Raw genomic sequence first — 14,934 nt, 5'->3', positions numbered from 1 at the left:
ATGGGATGTTAACATAGGCTGCCGGAGGAATCCGTGCCAAGTTTAGTCCCCTTACGATTTTGGCCCGACCGTGCCAGGGGGCTGCGCTGCGTGTTAAGTCAACCACCACTTCTCCGCATTTCTCAGTCGTCGCGAGGACAAGACAGTTACACACACACACAAAAAAAAAAACTGAACCAAAATAAAAAATAAGTGTCATCACAAATGGTATCATCAGCGTTATCACAACATCGGAAAGCAATAATAACCCGTGTTCACGTACCATTGCACTGTACTGCATGGATTAATGGGGAATCCTGGCGCCTGGTTGAAACACACAAGCCGGTAGCTTCACATTTCTCACGTTCAACTTTGTGCTTTGGAGGGTTTTTCTCTTGCGGTGCTCGCAAAAAAAAAAAAAAAAAAAAAAAAAAAGTCAACACCGGAAGACAAGTCTTTGCAGCGGTGAACAGAAGTTGGGAGCACGTCGCGTTTTTTTTCTGTCTGTCTGTCTTTTTTTTTTTTTTTTTTTTTAAGTCTTGCTTTCCTTCCTCTTCAGGTCTTACTTTTTTGGATCGTGTTTTTTGGGGTTTGTTCAGTGAAGTTGAACGTGATCCAGAAGAGGCTGAGTTCTCGGCACTGGGCTGGTCTCCGCCTTCACTTTCACTGCCTCTCTGACTGCCGCCCCTCCGGCTCTCAGCAGGAACCGTCAAGTCGGATATAATTATAGCGAGACGATTTCCGGTAAGACATTTCAAAGTAAAACCCCCATTTTTTAAGAAAGACCGATTGAGCCATTTCTCTAATACGCCAATCAATATCAAACATGAATACACTGCCAATTGACATGAACGTTGATGTTAATAGATGAAAGATAGACACATTTGTTCGTTAACTATGCTCAAGTGTCGTACCACTGTCCGATTCAACCCATGTTGTTTTCACGAAATAAGATGAATAACAGTCTGTTTCGCTTTGGTCATGTTTTTTCATCTAATTATTATTGGTTTAGGCTAACCTAAAAAACACCAAAGAAATGTACACAGCCAATATCTTCCACTGGATAATTTAATGTTGTGTGTTTCCTGTCTAATACCATGTGGCTATTGTAGCCATGCCGTGTTAATATTGTTAATAGGCCTATAGTAAAATAATAGTGTAATAATAAACCCCTGAACCGGAATACATAATTGTGTTAATCCCAAAATTAGACAATTTCTACCTCTTATTTTGAAAGCAAAAACTGCCCCTGTTCCCGGGGATCATCTCGCTGTGTCCCCGGAGCTTGACGCAGCTCGGTTTTGTAATGGGGTTTGGATTCTTGCCTCTCATTGGCCAGAATCAGTGGCCCCGGGACTCGCTGCCCTGGGCCCCTCACTTCCGCTCCTCTGACGTGCTGATTGGGGCTTAACAAAGCCGGACAGTCGGCCTGAATGGCTGTGTGGTCAAAGACTAACGGTGGAAATCACGGCAGTAATTACTGCTACAACTACATTATTACTAGTATGATTATTAGTATGAATTGTATTATTTGCAGTTCAAAAAAGGAGGACTGCAGTATTAAACCACAATCCGACATTCTCCACACACATCTAGCATTTACAATAAACATTTTACAAGTCAAGAAACTATGTTCAGACCAAACAGGTATTGTGATAAAGGCAGGTAATTATTTAAAAATTCCATTATCCCTAAAGTATCTCTCTATTGTGTTAATCACACACTTCCCACTATCATTAAAAAAAGTACTTCCCTTAATCAATCAAATACAACCAAAATAGTGTTGAAAGCACTAATTTGGGTAGGCCTTTGTTCCACACTAATATATTATAATTAAGATATAATGATATTCTGATGCATCAATGCTGCTGTGTTGCTCATTGAGTAATACGGATGGCAGTCGATTAGCAGTGATAGTAATGGAATAACAATCACTCATAGCACTGGAGTACAGTAGCCTCAGCAATGGCGCAATGTTGCCAGTGTAGTTGACTGGTTTAAAAAGAGTAACCTTCACTGGAAGCCCATCACGGTACCAGAACAATCACTGCAGACAACATGATTGTATGGCTTGAATGGGTAGTCGGACAATAGATTGCACTGCTCTCCCATCACCGTTATCACGACACTGACACAGCGTGCTCACGATCTAAAAATGTCAGTGCTGTCATGCGGGGCCAGTATCTTCATATCACACACACACACACACACACACACACACACACACACACACACACACACACACACCTAGTGATCCGTTTTGATTCACATCCAAAAACAATTAAGCAGAAAGCATTCAGTTGCAGAACAAATGGCTGCAAACGGCTGATCAATGATCGTTTCAGGGCTAAATTCAGTCTGATGTTGCTGGTGTGTGTTACTGAATAGACAATTCAGGCTATTCACCCATTGTAAACATGTAGTATTGCTTTTTTTTTGTTGCAAGAATGTTTTACTTATAAATTGAGTGTGTTAGTTGTTTTATTTCTATCAACTGGAAAGATGAAAGACTATCATTGTCACATACTCTGACTTTATACTCTCTCTCTCTCTCTCTCTCTCTCTCTCTCTCTCTCTCTCTCTCTCTCTCTCTCTCTCTCTCTCTCTCTCTCTCTCTCTGCCCCCATTTACCAACACCATGCCAGCCTGCTGGCACACATGGCATGCGCCTTCACGGATGCAGGATCCATCCCTCTGGATGTGGATGTACCGCCCCCACGTGGTCACAAACAGAACTGTGAGTTGCTTGTGCGGGTCCCACAGGCGCATGAAACCTGAGGCCCTCTGTATATTGTTGAGCAATTATTTTTGTTGAGGGCTTAAGGGGTCTTATTAAGCCATTCAAAACGCAAATAATACACAAGCATATTCCAAACTGTAGTTTCTATATTTGTCTTTTTGCGGAAATATTGGCACCAACAGGCTAAATGAAATTTAAAAAAGACACTTCCACAAAAATGGTCAATCAGTAAATATAGTAAAAAAAAGAGTTTGCTAGCCAAATTGTAACAAATCAACACTCTTGGGTGAAACAAAATACTGATCACATGGTAGGAAAAGCAGGTGCTGACATTAACAAAGGCTCTCTGTTGAAATTCCCCAGTAAAACCAGTGGGACAGAGCTGCATGCGCCATACCAGTGTCTTTTTTTTCACCATTAGGTGGCGACGTACCAGTTCCTCCACTGTTGTGACCGGCTGTGTCATCTGGTTATAATCTAGTACTATTTATGAAACCAATATGCTGCACATTTTACCTACTGAACCAAAGTCACAACACACACACACAAATGCGCTGTAATGTGATAACCATACAGTCGTGCGACTATGCGACTGCTAATGCTACCACTGCTGCCGTTACATTAGTGATGCTGCTGCAGCAAAAGATGATGTGAGTAATGATCCTTTGTCCGTTTAGCTCAAATGGCATGATCACAGTGTGATCACTATGTGATCACTCTGGGCCTTTTCCTATTACAACATCTCCTATGGGCCTTTCACAACAGCTGGTAAGACAGCAGGCCCGCTGGTCTCTGCTAAATCCTTCAAAACTTTAATCTTAATATGAATTTTGAATGAATGAATTAAACGCCATTCACCACCATGACATACATTGCATCATGACTCTTAAAAATCCCTCCCGAGTTCTTAAAAAGCACTACGGCTCTTTCTTTAAGTGAACTTGCTGGTATAAGAGTTGAAGCTGATTTTCTTCCTTTAAAAGAAGTATAACCATGTTGCTGTAATGGATATCGCTAAAAGGAAACAGAGTACAAAGCAGCAGCAGCAGCAACACGGCCTGAGCAGAAAGGATCAATTCTCCGAGCTCAGATGCACTGAGACAGACAAACAGATCTCAACTTAAACCGCAGCGATGGAGCACAATAAAAGGTCGCCTGTAGTCGTACAAGTAAATAAATATTCAGAAAGAAATGTCAGCCTGCGTTGCCTCTTCGGCATGGGAAAGGCGCGGGCTGGAGAAAGGGCTCTTTGTCCGGCACTATCAAATTAACACTGCAGAGGGTGGACAGAGAGGTGCTCTTACACTGAAGCGAGGCTGAATCGTTCCTCATTGATCTTGGCAAAAAATTAACAACATTGTTTTTCAAGCCCTTTTTGATCACTCATCCCCTTTGACCGTTGTATGGTGTTCGGGTCTGTGGGACCCGTTTTTATTTTTTATCAAAGCAAAAATAATATAATTCATTATTTTTTCAAACTCAGACCTATGGGCCTTGGCTCATTTTCTGCGAAGAACATATATCAGACAAAATTTTTGCCGATTGTACACCGTAAAGCCCCCCGACACATTTATATTACATCCAGGGTATTCAGGTCCAGTGTGGAAATTGTGAACCTGAATTTAATTATTAACCATATTTGCTGTTCATATTGCTTTTAATTGGGATGAAGACAACATCTGTTAAGTCTTTCAAACATAATATTTTTTGATTGTGTTGAATTACAAACCCAAAAGTACAGTGGGTCCAACAGACCCACAACACCTGCTGAGTAACAAAAAAATGAACACCATACAAGGGTTAAAATCCTCGTTTCCTTGCAGCATCACTAGATTTTAAACACTCCAAAGATTAAAGTTTCAAGTGCTGTCCTCGAGGTGCACAATTGTTCAAAAATATGAATGTTAGTGCAGGGATGCCCTTAAAATATTGTGTTTAATAAAAGCTGAAAAAAAAGTTTAACGTTTTTAATCTTTTTTTAAAAATCTTTTAAATGTGACGTAAAGTGCTGGAGTCTAACAGCCTCCACAATATCCTTCACATCTGCAAATGTAGGCAAACTTGACCAGGGCACAGACACACAAAGACACCAATAACTTCTGAAAGAATTACAAAATGATGTTTTATTTCCAGAGGATAATCAGCAGAATATAATGTTACTAAACACGGATGTTTATGGTGCACATCTCCCCCCAGACCGTGTCAGAAGTCAGCATAATATTTTGGATAGGCTATTCCATGAAATAAAGTTCATTTAGCTGATGATGTTCTTAACAAAGTGGATGAAAGACAAAAGAGCTCCACTTACCATCCACCAGGTCCGTGCTGACACGTCATAACAAAGCTGCCATTTAATGGACCTCTCTGCCAGTTTCCCAGCCATCGCTGTGCTCCCGGTTGTCATCGGACGCTGCGGCCCTGTGGAAGACGGGACACCTAATCAGAGAGGCATCAGTGGAGGCATGCTGTGACACATGTAGGCCGGTCCTCGTCGACGTTGCATCATGGGAAAAAAAAGAAGAAAGAAAAAAAATCAAACTTGACCAGTGACTCGAACCTGACTGTGGTAATTACAAGAGCCGTGACCCTGCAACCCTCAGCACCCCCCTCCTGCACCAACCTCCTCCCCCTTCCCTCCCCTCCTAGCGGAGAGCAGCTTGATATCACTGTGTGGCACTGAGCTAGAGGTCGTTTTAAACTACTTCTGCATATGAAAACACATTGTTGGGGGGATTTTGTTCAAGGATGTCCTAAGACGATCCGATCCATTACCTGTGATCAGCCGCGCAGGCCGTCAAGAGACCTGCTACTGTCATTGTCAAGGGTTTACTTGGGCCGGCCGGACTTTGATCCATGAATTAAGACATTTGGCGCGTCCGTGTAAATGTTATCTGAATGGCAGCTGAAAAGCCCTTTTCTCTCCTGCCACATTCCAATCCTCCTCACTGAGGCGGCTGGCCGCCGGCTGGATTTCCCCACAGGGCCGGTGGGTGGACTTAGCAACAGTAACTTAGCATTAGTTACAACAAACAGATGAAGGGGAAACAAAAACAGGGCAGAAATGCTTGGAAATGAAGAATTTCATTTGACTTTATTGTGTTTATTTATTTTTTTTCTTTTGGCACACATCTCACACACTCAGGTCAGAAGTTGAACACTTTGGGTTCAATCTCACAAAATACAGTTGACGCTTCATAGAAGGACTTAAACACCATCATTTAGCAGCTGCAGTAGACGACATGCTGCATGTTGATTGCACTGTACGGCTTCCTTTAATAAGAGACTGTTTGCAGCTGACCTTTTTCCCGCGCACCTGACTCCAATAAAGCACCAATTAGGAGCCTAATTAGGAGCCGGACCATTTAATTGGTTCTTAAACGTGAACAACAAAGAGACGACCGGCACTCAACGTGGAAGGCAACAACAGCTAATGACTGAGAAACCTGGAGTAAGTCGAACTATATTAATGTTTTAACTGTCTTGTGAGGCTTTTTTTCTGTAGGGTCATATGTTAAATATTATTCCTTAATTAACCCATTGTTCAGCATTTCAGGATGAAGTGGGTTATTATGTGCAAGGGGCTAATTTTTAAAAGCTGTTTTTTAAGAATTTCAGTGTTAATTTAATCAATAATGTCTCGCCATGATATTAATGATTAATATTAGTCTTTTTTGATTTTGAACTGATGTTTTGTACTTCTGTTCGGAGACCCCCGCTGTGAAGCTTTGTTAGATATCATGGATTTTTATGTTGTCTTTCACTGCAATTGGTGTCGACAGAACCTTTTACACAGCAGAACTCCTCCCACACCCTAAATATGGGAATTTGTCAAACAAGTATAAACTGTGTTCACGGGGAGTTCATCTTGTGGAGTTTAATTGAGCCCAACCATAAGTAACATGCGTGGGATAATGGACTGTATATTTCTCACATTGTGCGGCTGACCTGAAGCGTGCTCTCCATTCTTTTGGAGAAAGGAAAATGTTCTGGGCCAAGCTCGCGCGAGAGCCGCGTTATTGATTTTGAGGGTAAAATCGATACATTTCATCGTCTTGATTGGATTAACTGTTTCAAGTTCAACTTTTAATTGGATTTCTACTTTCTACAATGTGAGCTTATTTGAAAATCAATAGGCCAATCAATACCCCCACGTTCAGGAAGTTTAGCAGCCGCGCTAAAGATGGAGGAATGTACTCAGACACTTGAACTCACCCACATGACTCGCTGAGGTCTAAAAAAAAATCTAATTATGCCTTCATGGACAGTGACAAAGAATACAATATTAGTTTATTTGAATGTGGAATCAGAGCGTCAGGTCGTTTCAGAGGTTTAATAAAGATGATTGGATTGTTTAGTGCAGCATTTAATTGCCTGAATGATGAGAAAACACCAATAATAACAACTAAAAAATAGGTTATTGTCAAATATGTGACTACTAAAGCGCTACATAAAAAAAAAAATCTGAGAAAAGCTGTTAACTGATAACTAATATTGGGGATGACCTCATCACCAAGTCATATAGGATATATGGCCCATATGGATGGAAATCTAAAAATGATCGTGCTACCCATAATTTTTGATCCGATCATAAATTTAGCTTCCGTCTCCGAGTCTTAATCCTCGTCTCGGCTTGGCAAAATGGCGGCAGAACACGCCAAGCCACTAACTCCAATCCTAGACAGGTACACAGCCTCATATAGGAGAGATAACTATGCCAAGCATCGTGTATGTTTATCAAGCATGTGGCTAATTATTTCTTTTGTTCAGCCAGATGCCATAGACTGAACAAGTAGCAGGTGGTCACTTATTTAATTAGGCCAGTTGACCAACCATTACTAGAGATTAAGAGCACATTTAACCCAGGCCACGGCGGACTGATATTATCGAGACAGGGCCATCCCAAACTCCCAAATTAAATTACACCAAAGCTCATTCAAACTCACCGGGTGTGTTACATTTCATTGCAAAAAACGGTTTTGTATATTCAAAAAAATACTAAAAACAACAGAAGTGGATTTTCTTCCAAGACCATACATATCTTTTTGTTTGTTTTCTGTCCTAATGAACATATTTTCAAAGATATTAAGCGCCTCCATCAGCATCAACCATAATAAGAGAGATAACTTTCATATTTTGTAATATTCAACCCTGATAGTGTATTAGTGAACGCTCAAATTGTGGTCTGTGGTTTATTATGAGGTGTGAGGTCATGTTAGTATTTCACTGATAAGTTATTTGTTCTTATAAATACAAATGATTTTAGATATTGATGTTTCTCAAGACCACACCGGTTAGGGTGGCTGCGGGCAATAAAATGTGTGTGTGCGGGTGTTCAGTGTATGTTTCAAACATCTAACCATTTCAGACAACTCGCACAGATTATGTTCACGGCTCATGCACACATTACACACGCCTCACCGAGACCAAAGAACTGCTCGAGACAATGACCATTTGGTTGGAGACGACTGAACTGCTGCTTGGGCTCTTATTGTGACCCATCGGTCTGAGGCCGAGACACTCGGACACCAGTTGAACCATTCGGGCAGTCTGACTGTGACACTGCTGAGTCGGCTTTTGAGTGCAAAATTAGATTTTACTTTTATTTTTGTCCCGTTTTAAAGTGAATATATCTCGTCCATGGCCGAACACACTACATCTCATGTTATGAGTCCATTCAAACACTACTAGTTCAAGGAGCGTAATAAACACCTAATACTGTAGTTATTATCTCTATTAACTTATTGAACTGGTCAGATCATTCTTGTCTGACCGTGGGCCTCTGTGTCATCACATTACACATTTTACTGCTGATTGCATGACAGACAAAGGGAACCAATTGTCTGCTGTCTTTTTGTTCGCTCCATCTACTTCTATCTAGACATTGCTCTTCAAAGGCAAAGTCCTTCTTACCTGCGGTTGTCTTGTCTGGCTTCCAATACGTGAAAGAGGCTTTTTGTTCATTGGGCAGGGCTACGAAGCCCCGAGACGGACAACAATGTACATAAAAGGATGTAACGTTGGGAATGGCAACGTAAGATAAAAGGTTGACTGCTCCCAAGCTAGTCTCATAGCCACGGTCATCATTTGATAAATGCTGTTTCTAAAATGCACCGACATCCTGTTTATCTCCATATTTCTACAACAGTAAAATAAAAGCTTCCGCTGCAGTCTGGTTATAGGTTGTTACACAGCAAGTAGAAGGAGAAAAGAATCAGTTCAAACTTATCCAGAATCTAATTTATTAGAATATGAATACCGATATATATTTGTATAGAATCACAATGAATACAGTTGTCTCACATTTCATCTCATAAGCTTTCTAGACATAAATAAACGGATAACAATATGTATGGCGTGTTCATTTAATTCCCGAAACTCTACCTGTTCCAGTGTTTGAGGTCTGAAAAAAAAAATAATTGGAAAACACATTCTGAAAAAAGCAAATGAACAATGTGAGCACAACTACACAGATCCAAGCTGAGAGCCCTGAGGGACGCCCGGTAACAGCTGTGAGGGGAAGAAAGTGAGCAGCGCACAGCCTCTCTGAAAGTCTGCAGCTCTCTGTGTGTGTTTCTCTATTTCTAACATCGGGTGTAATTGGAGGATATTGTGTAAAACTATACACAGCAGCTCCAGTAGTGTTCATCTTGGCTGAGGTGACTGAAGTATCGACGCATGTTTTAAGTGAAACTCTTCTACTCAGTCCACATACTTCACAACAATCACCTATTTGCACTACTGGTTGTAACAATACAGATGGCTTTACTTGTACACAATGCTTATTGCTTTAAAAAAATGTAATTGTAAAAGAAACTGAATGGAAACTATCAGTACCCCCATATTTAATGCCAGTCACACACACAATGCCCACCCATTATGCCAAACTAACAAAGAAAACAAACCACACAAACATCCAAGAACCTGAATCTGTTAAAAAAAAAACACACACACTGAGCCAAAGTTACCAACACACACTTATGCAAATGCCAACGATCCAATTTCAGATGCGAATAAAACAGAAGTTACACACAAAACACAACTTGAAGTGGAGGCTTTCTTTCAAGAGAAAAACAGGCCGTGTGCTCGTGTGAAAATCAGTGCATAATTTGAAAACTGCTACCGCCACAAATGTGGTGAAACATGCATTTACTGAACGCCTGCTGGCTATTGCAACATTTCCCCAGGTCTTTGGCTTTTACGGAGACCCACATGATGATGATGATGATGATGATGACGTAGCGTGAGGGTAAAAAGAAGACCTAGAAAGGCACTTAAAACTACTTGGATATTATTATATTTCCCACACATGGCAAGCTGTGTTTACATACAGGTTTATCTATGCGATTGCCAAGTATTAAAGACAATGACAACCATGCTATGCCAGTATTATTATGCACTGAGTCCTCTTCTACTTAAGTGTCCCGTTGAAGAATTCAATAAAATCTCTAAACGGTACGATAACGTTACAGCAAACCATCATAAACGAGTCAGTGGCGTGTCCCGGGAGGACGAATGCGCTACTTTCTGTATTACTGATAAAGATATGCATCTATAAAGCCACTGGTTCCGACAGATTTAAGACCTAACTCTGACAGCTACAGCACGAAAACCATAAAGGATAATTGCACAAATAACGTGTTCAAAGGTAAGGTGTGCACTGTAAGTTGCTGTGGCGAGCAAAACGGACCGATGCAAAAGAAACGGCTCTATATTTAAGGAGTTACGGGTATTTGCTTTTCTGCCAAGAGTTGAATGATTAACTCGATACCACTCTCTGGAATCAGAGTATCGACCTCTTCATCGTAATCTTGGCAAGAAAGCAAATCAGGGTATGAATCCCCAGATGTCAAACTCTTCGTTTAAGATGAACAAAGTAATTTAAGCTCTATTAATATATATTTGATACTGTGTGATTATACAGCAGGTTTGTCTCCGACATGTACAGCCTAAGACTACTGTTAAACTATGAGCATGGCGTGGTGAGGTGTTACCGCCCGCTCGCTGTTACGCGGCTCTCTAGCCGGCTGGTCGTGGGTCGTGAAAGTGTCACATATCAGTATCAGAGTTATATGAACTTTGTTCTGTGGCCATGCTTGATTAAAAATGTCACTTCGTAGATAAAACGGTCGTAGAGCAATGCAAAGAACAAACATTCAGGAATCATTAAATGAACAGGAACGCAAAAAAACAAATACGCTGCGCATGCATGGCAAATAAACCTGACATAAAAGAAGCAAGGCACACACCTTATACAAAAAACTGCCTTCCTAATAGACACACTGGTTCTGTTGTAGCTGATTAAAGGTCAGTAGTAAAGGCTCTTTGTCAAAGTAACCTGAGAGGGGTCCCTTTCGCCAGCTGCTTTCGGGTAAAGACTTCCATCCTTCTGATACAATTAGACATTAAAAGTGGTTTCCGATTGCTCAAAGTAGCAGTCACGGTGTGTTTAAAAAAAATAATTAAAAAAAGCAAACATCTTCCCATCTCTCCCACAAGTGTTTCTTGTCAGTCTGGACCTCGTGGAGAAAAGGCAAAAAATGAAAATCAAATTCTTAGTTTCCGGAGACCAAGACTGCTGCCCAGCTCTCAGACGGTGAAGGCGAGGAGATGGATTCCAAAGTGTGCATCGAGTGCTTCTTCATCATCGGTGCAGGACAGGAGCCGCTGGAGTGACGCCGGCCTACACGTGGGTGCGGAAGTGGTGGCTGGCTTGGATCGGCACTCTGCTTCGGATCGGGATGAGCCACAGGAGTTTCCAGCGAGTGCCGCAAACTTCAGCTAGCGCCCACTGCCAAGATTTCTTTGAGCCATATCTGGAAAAAAGAAGAAAATGTTTTTATTTGTGCTCAATTATTAATTTGTACTCTTCTTTTTTTTTAGTTTGCATTGACAAAACAAACAAAGAAATAACATTTTCAGTGAGTTTTACAGGTGGAGGTAGATTTATGTTGTTCCATTTCATTTGTTTGGAGCCATACTAACCCTTTCCCACTGTTTCCAGTCCTTTTGCTATGCTAAGCTAAACTTAGCAACAACAGGAAAGTGAATAAGTGGGGACATTCGGACAAACGGAGTAAAACAGACTCACACTTCATTTGAGAACAGAGCCATTTTCTCGATGGTGGTCGTATCCTGTCAGGGGGGAAGCAGAGGACAACGTAAATAAGATGATCATTTCACATAGTGCTCCTTTAGACAGCTCCATCTCTTGGAAACAGTTTTTCTGGAGGTAACAAATTAAGTACAGACGTTTCTACCACTACAGCTCTGTCAAAATTACTGAAGAAAGCAGAAAATGACTTGAAAGCAAATCTCGCCATGAAAGATATTAAGACTGCAATAATATCTTGCTGTCACTGACGGGATGTACAAACACGCTCACGCAGCCTGACCCCACACTTTCTCTCCTGTTTCTTTTCTATTGATCTCTCCATTACTTCCATTGATTGTTTTATTTGTGTACGATGTCATTCGGTTCTGTCTGTAGCTCAGTGTGCTGCTGGCCGTTTGCTCGCTTGTTCTCGAAAAGACAGAATTAGCTTTCGATAAAGACAGACAAACGAGCTCGATGATATACTTGTTTTAAAGGTCCGACCGAGCTTGGAAATATTTGCTGCAGTCTGTTAAGCGATGACATAATCCCAGTGACCTAATTACAACAGCAAATGTCTCCTCTTCTCGTCATCACGCGGTACTCACGGAGAGGATGCCGGTCAACTGAGTGTAGAACATGCTGCTCATGCCACCAAACATGACCAGGCCCATGAGCGCCGAGACTCGCAGCAGAGCCAGCTCATGGCGCGTTGTAAACTTCTCCTGGCAGAAGAAAGCAGAATGGCAACACTTCGGTTTAAAATCTTCAGCTTTTTGTCAATGTGTTCATGGATTTACAGGATGCTACGAAGCATTTAGCATCCTCGCATGGCACTGTGAGACAACTAATGCTGCAAACTTTGCTTCACATGCGTGTCTGAAAGGCAATCTGTCTTTTTTTTTCGGGCATCTCAAGTATGATTTACTTATATTCCCGTAGAACGTACCTGGTCTTGTCCAGTAAGCGGCTGAAAGTAATAGTATTGGCAGAAGTCCAGCACCAGGGTGAACAAACTGAGGACCTGAGTGTAGAAACAGAGCTGCAGGAAGAGCCAGTGGTTGTCTTCTCCCACACAGTTATTGATCCTGAAAGGAAACAAACAGGATTTAAGATATTACCTTCAATCGGTTTAGGCTATTTTCAAAACAAACAAAAAAAGTTTCCCCAGAATTACTGTATATTCGCAGCAAAAGCCTTTACACGTTGCTGTTTTTCTATTCTACCTGTCAACATTGTTTTCAATAGTCGTCTCCAAAGTATAAGCCCTTTGTAAGTGTGTGTGCATCCTCACCAAGGACAGTGATGGTCCATCCTGCGCACACAATGGCCACAACGACTGCAGTGGTGGGACCTTTTGGGTCTCATTAGGTTGCACTTATTGCACAACTCCCAGTGCTCTCGCTCTGTGACACAAAACAACTGTTGGTTATTACAGGTGGTGTTGGCCTTGGTAGCAGACATATTGACACAGTAACAACATATTTAAACCCATCTAAAGAACGACTTAGAGGTATTAGCTGACACTAATTTCCCACGACCACAGTGATATTCCGAACTGCAATAAACGTGCTAATATGAGGAAGAAAACTGGAAGAGAGTTAAAATGCCATCAGTTATTTAATTTATACTGCTATAAATAAGCATTGGGTAAACAAGCACATGTGCACCATCTGACACTCTGGATTCTGGATCCGTACCAGCGTGAGGTATGTGGGGGTCCACAGAAAGACGGCCGGGATCCGCCGTGGAAGCTCTGAATAGGGCCGCGAAGCACAGGGTCGATGCGATGTAATAACCTGCGGGAGTAAACAGTGTTTAATTCCAGTTATTAAATATGTGTCAACGAAGAAGCGCCCCCACGGTGGCGTCATGGACACTCACAAACGACGATAGCCCAGGGGATGTGTCCCTCGTTGTAGTGTGGAAGTAGAACCAGTTTAGGAATGAAGAAAGTGTTGTAGAGCCAGATCCCAAACACCATGCTGATGCACAGCCAGCCCATGGGGTCCACCACGAAGTGCAGTCGAAGCTTCATGGCTGCTGGCGCTCCGGAGGAGGGGAAGGGAGGAACCTATAGGGAACCCCAAGACACACACACACACACACACACACACACACACACACACACACACACACACACACACACACACACACACACACACAGATGCACATGGGAGATTTAGAAACAGATCTCCAGATAACAAAACAGGAATTGGCCGACCGGGCGTCACCTGCTCGCTCATACATAGTTGAAAAACATGACCTACAATGTTTTACTGTGATTGTTGTATTAGTTTTTCTGAGGCAACTTTTTGGTAGCCATCTTAATCAGTGTTTCCCTTAGTTTGTGTAAGTACTATTCATTACTATGATCGTTCTGAGGAGGTCACGTTGGGTCACGTGTTCTGTAATAGTCCATTAATAGTGCTACTACTGTGCTATAAAGCAACCCTGTGTGTCTATAAACAAGCCCAACCTTAAATTTCTTCCATTTTTTTTTTGTATTAGCATTATCTGCTCATCTAGCCTAGTCTATAATGAGTATCAACGCCTGTATAAACCTGCTAGTCTGCAGTATACACCTTGTTATTGCAACACCTCCCTGCTCCATCATCCACACTCCTGATACCACTGACAGCCGCGATGGGCTTGGCTCTTGCCCTCACTGTGTTTGTTAGCTAACGTCAGCGGGCCGACGTGATTTAACTGAGCCGCATTCGCGTGTAAAGAATGTCATTTAACGTAGTAAGCGTCCCTCGTTATTCCCTGCGCTGGAATAAAACCATACATACTTCTTTTCGGGCTCTGTCCTCCTCAGCTCACGTACCAGTGTGGCCACTTCCTCATCCAAGCCTCTGTGGGCTGGACAGGAGCAGTAGTTTGCTACCTGCCGTTTTTTAAAAATACATATTTCCGGTTCACTTATGTTTAAAAAATAAAACTTTTTTTTGTAATGGGACTACATTCTAGAAATACATAACACACACGTGGTTCACACAAGAAGATCTCTGAAAGGGGCTGATTAGGGTCCTTTTAATTTATAGTTTTCTCAGATGGTTTCAACTTCTATTTATTAATGATTACTTATTTTATTTTGTAACTTTTTTTATTTAATTCCCTC

At 41.7% G+C, this 14,934-nt stretch overlaps 2 protein-coding genes across 4 annotated transcripts in view; both read right to left on the bottom strand.

Moving 5' to 3' along the window:
* Positions 1–626, bottom strand: part of LOC137792018 (nuclear factor 1 B-type-like) — a 63,919-nt gene extending 63,293 nt beyond the window's left edge. For all 3 annotated transcript variants that reach the window (XM_068587372.1, XM_068587373.1, XM_068587376.1), the window contains exon 1: positions 263–626. In XM_068587372.1, the coding sequence (XP_068443473.1) occupies positions 263–280 (18 nt within the window). In that variant the 5' untranslated portion in view covers positions 281–626. The remainder of the gene's footprint in view (positions 1–262) is intronic.
* Positions 627–8,980: 8,354 nt separating this feature from the next.
* On the bottom strand, positions 8,981–14,696 carry zdhhc21 (zinc finger DHHC-type palmitoyltransferase 21). Its single transcript, XM_068587160.1, has 8 exons — positions 14,606–14,696; positions 13,695–13,884; positions 13,511–13,609; positions 13,105–13,216; positions 12,760–12,898; positions 12,419–12,535; positions 11,808–11,851; positions 8,981–11,532 (listed from the first exon to the last, which is right to left on the bottom strand). Exons 2-8 carry the CDS (start codon positions 13,846–13,848, stop codon positions 11,400–11,402), a joined length of 798 nt encoding a protein of 265 aa, XP_068443261.1. The 5' UTR covers positions 13,849–13,884; positions 14,606–14,696; the 3' UTR covers positions 8,981–11,399.
* Between the last annotated feature and the right edge of the window lie 238 nt (positions 14,697–14,934).

The sequence above is a fragment of the Clinocottus analis genome, unplaced genomic scaffold (assembly GCF_023055335.1).
Source record: "Clinocottus analis isolate CAN_PGR_092001 unplaced genomic scaffold, fCliAna1.0.p SCAF_21, whole genome shotgun sequence".
Taxonomy (NCBI): domain Eukaryota; kingdom Metazoa; phylum Chordata; class Actinopteri; order Perciformes; family Cottidae; genus Clinocottus; species Clinocottus analis.
This window is presented reverse-complemented; position numbering and strand designations above follow the sequence as displayed.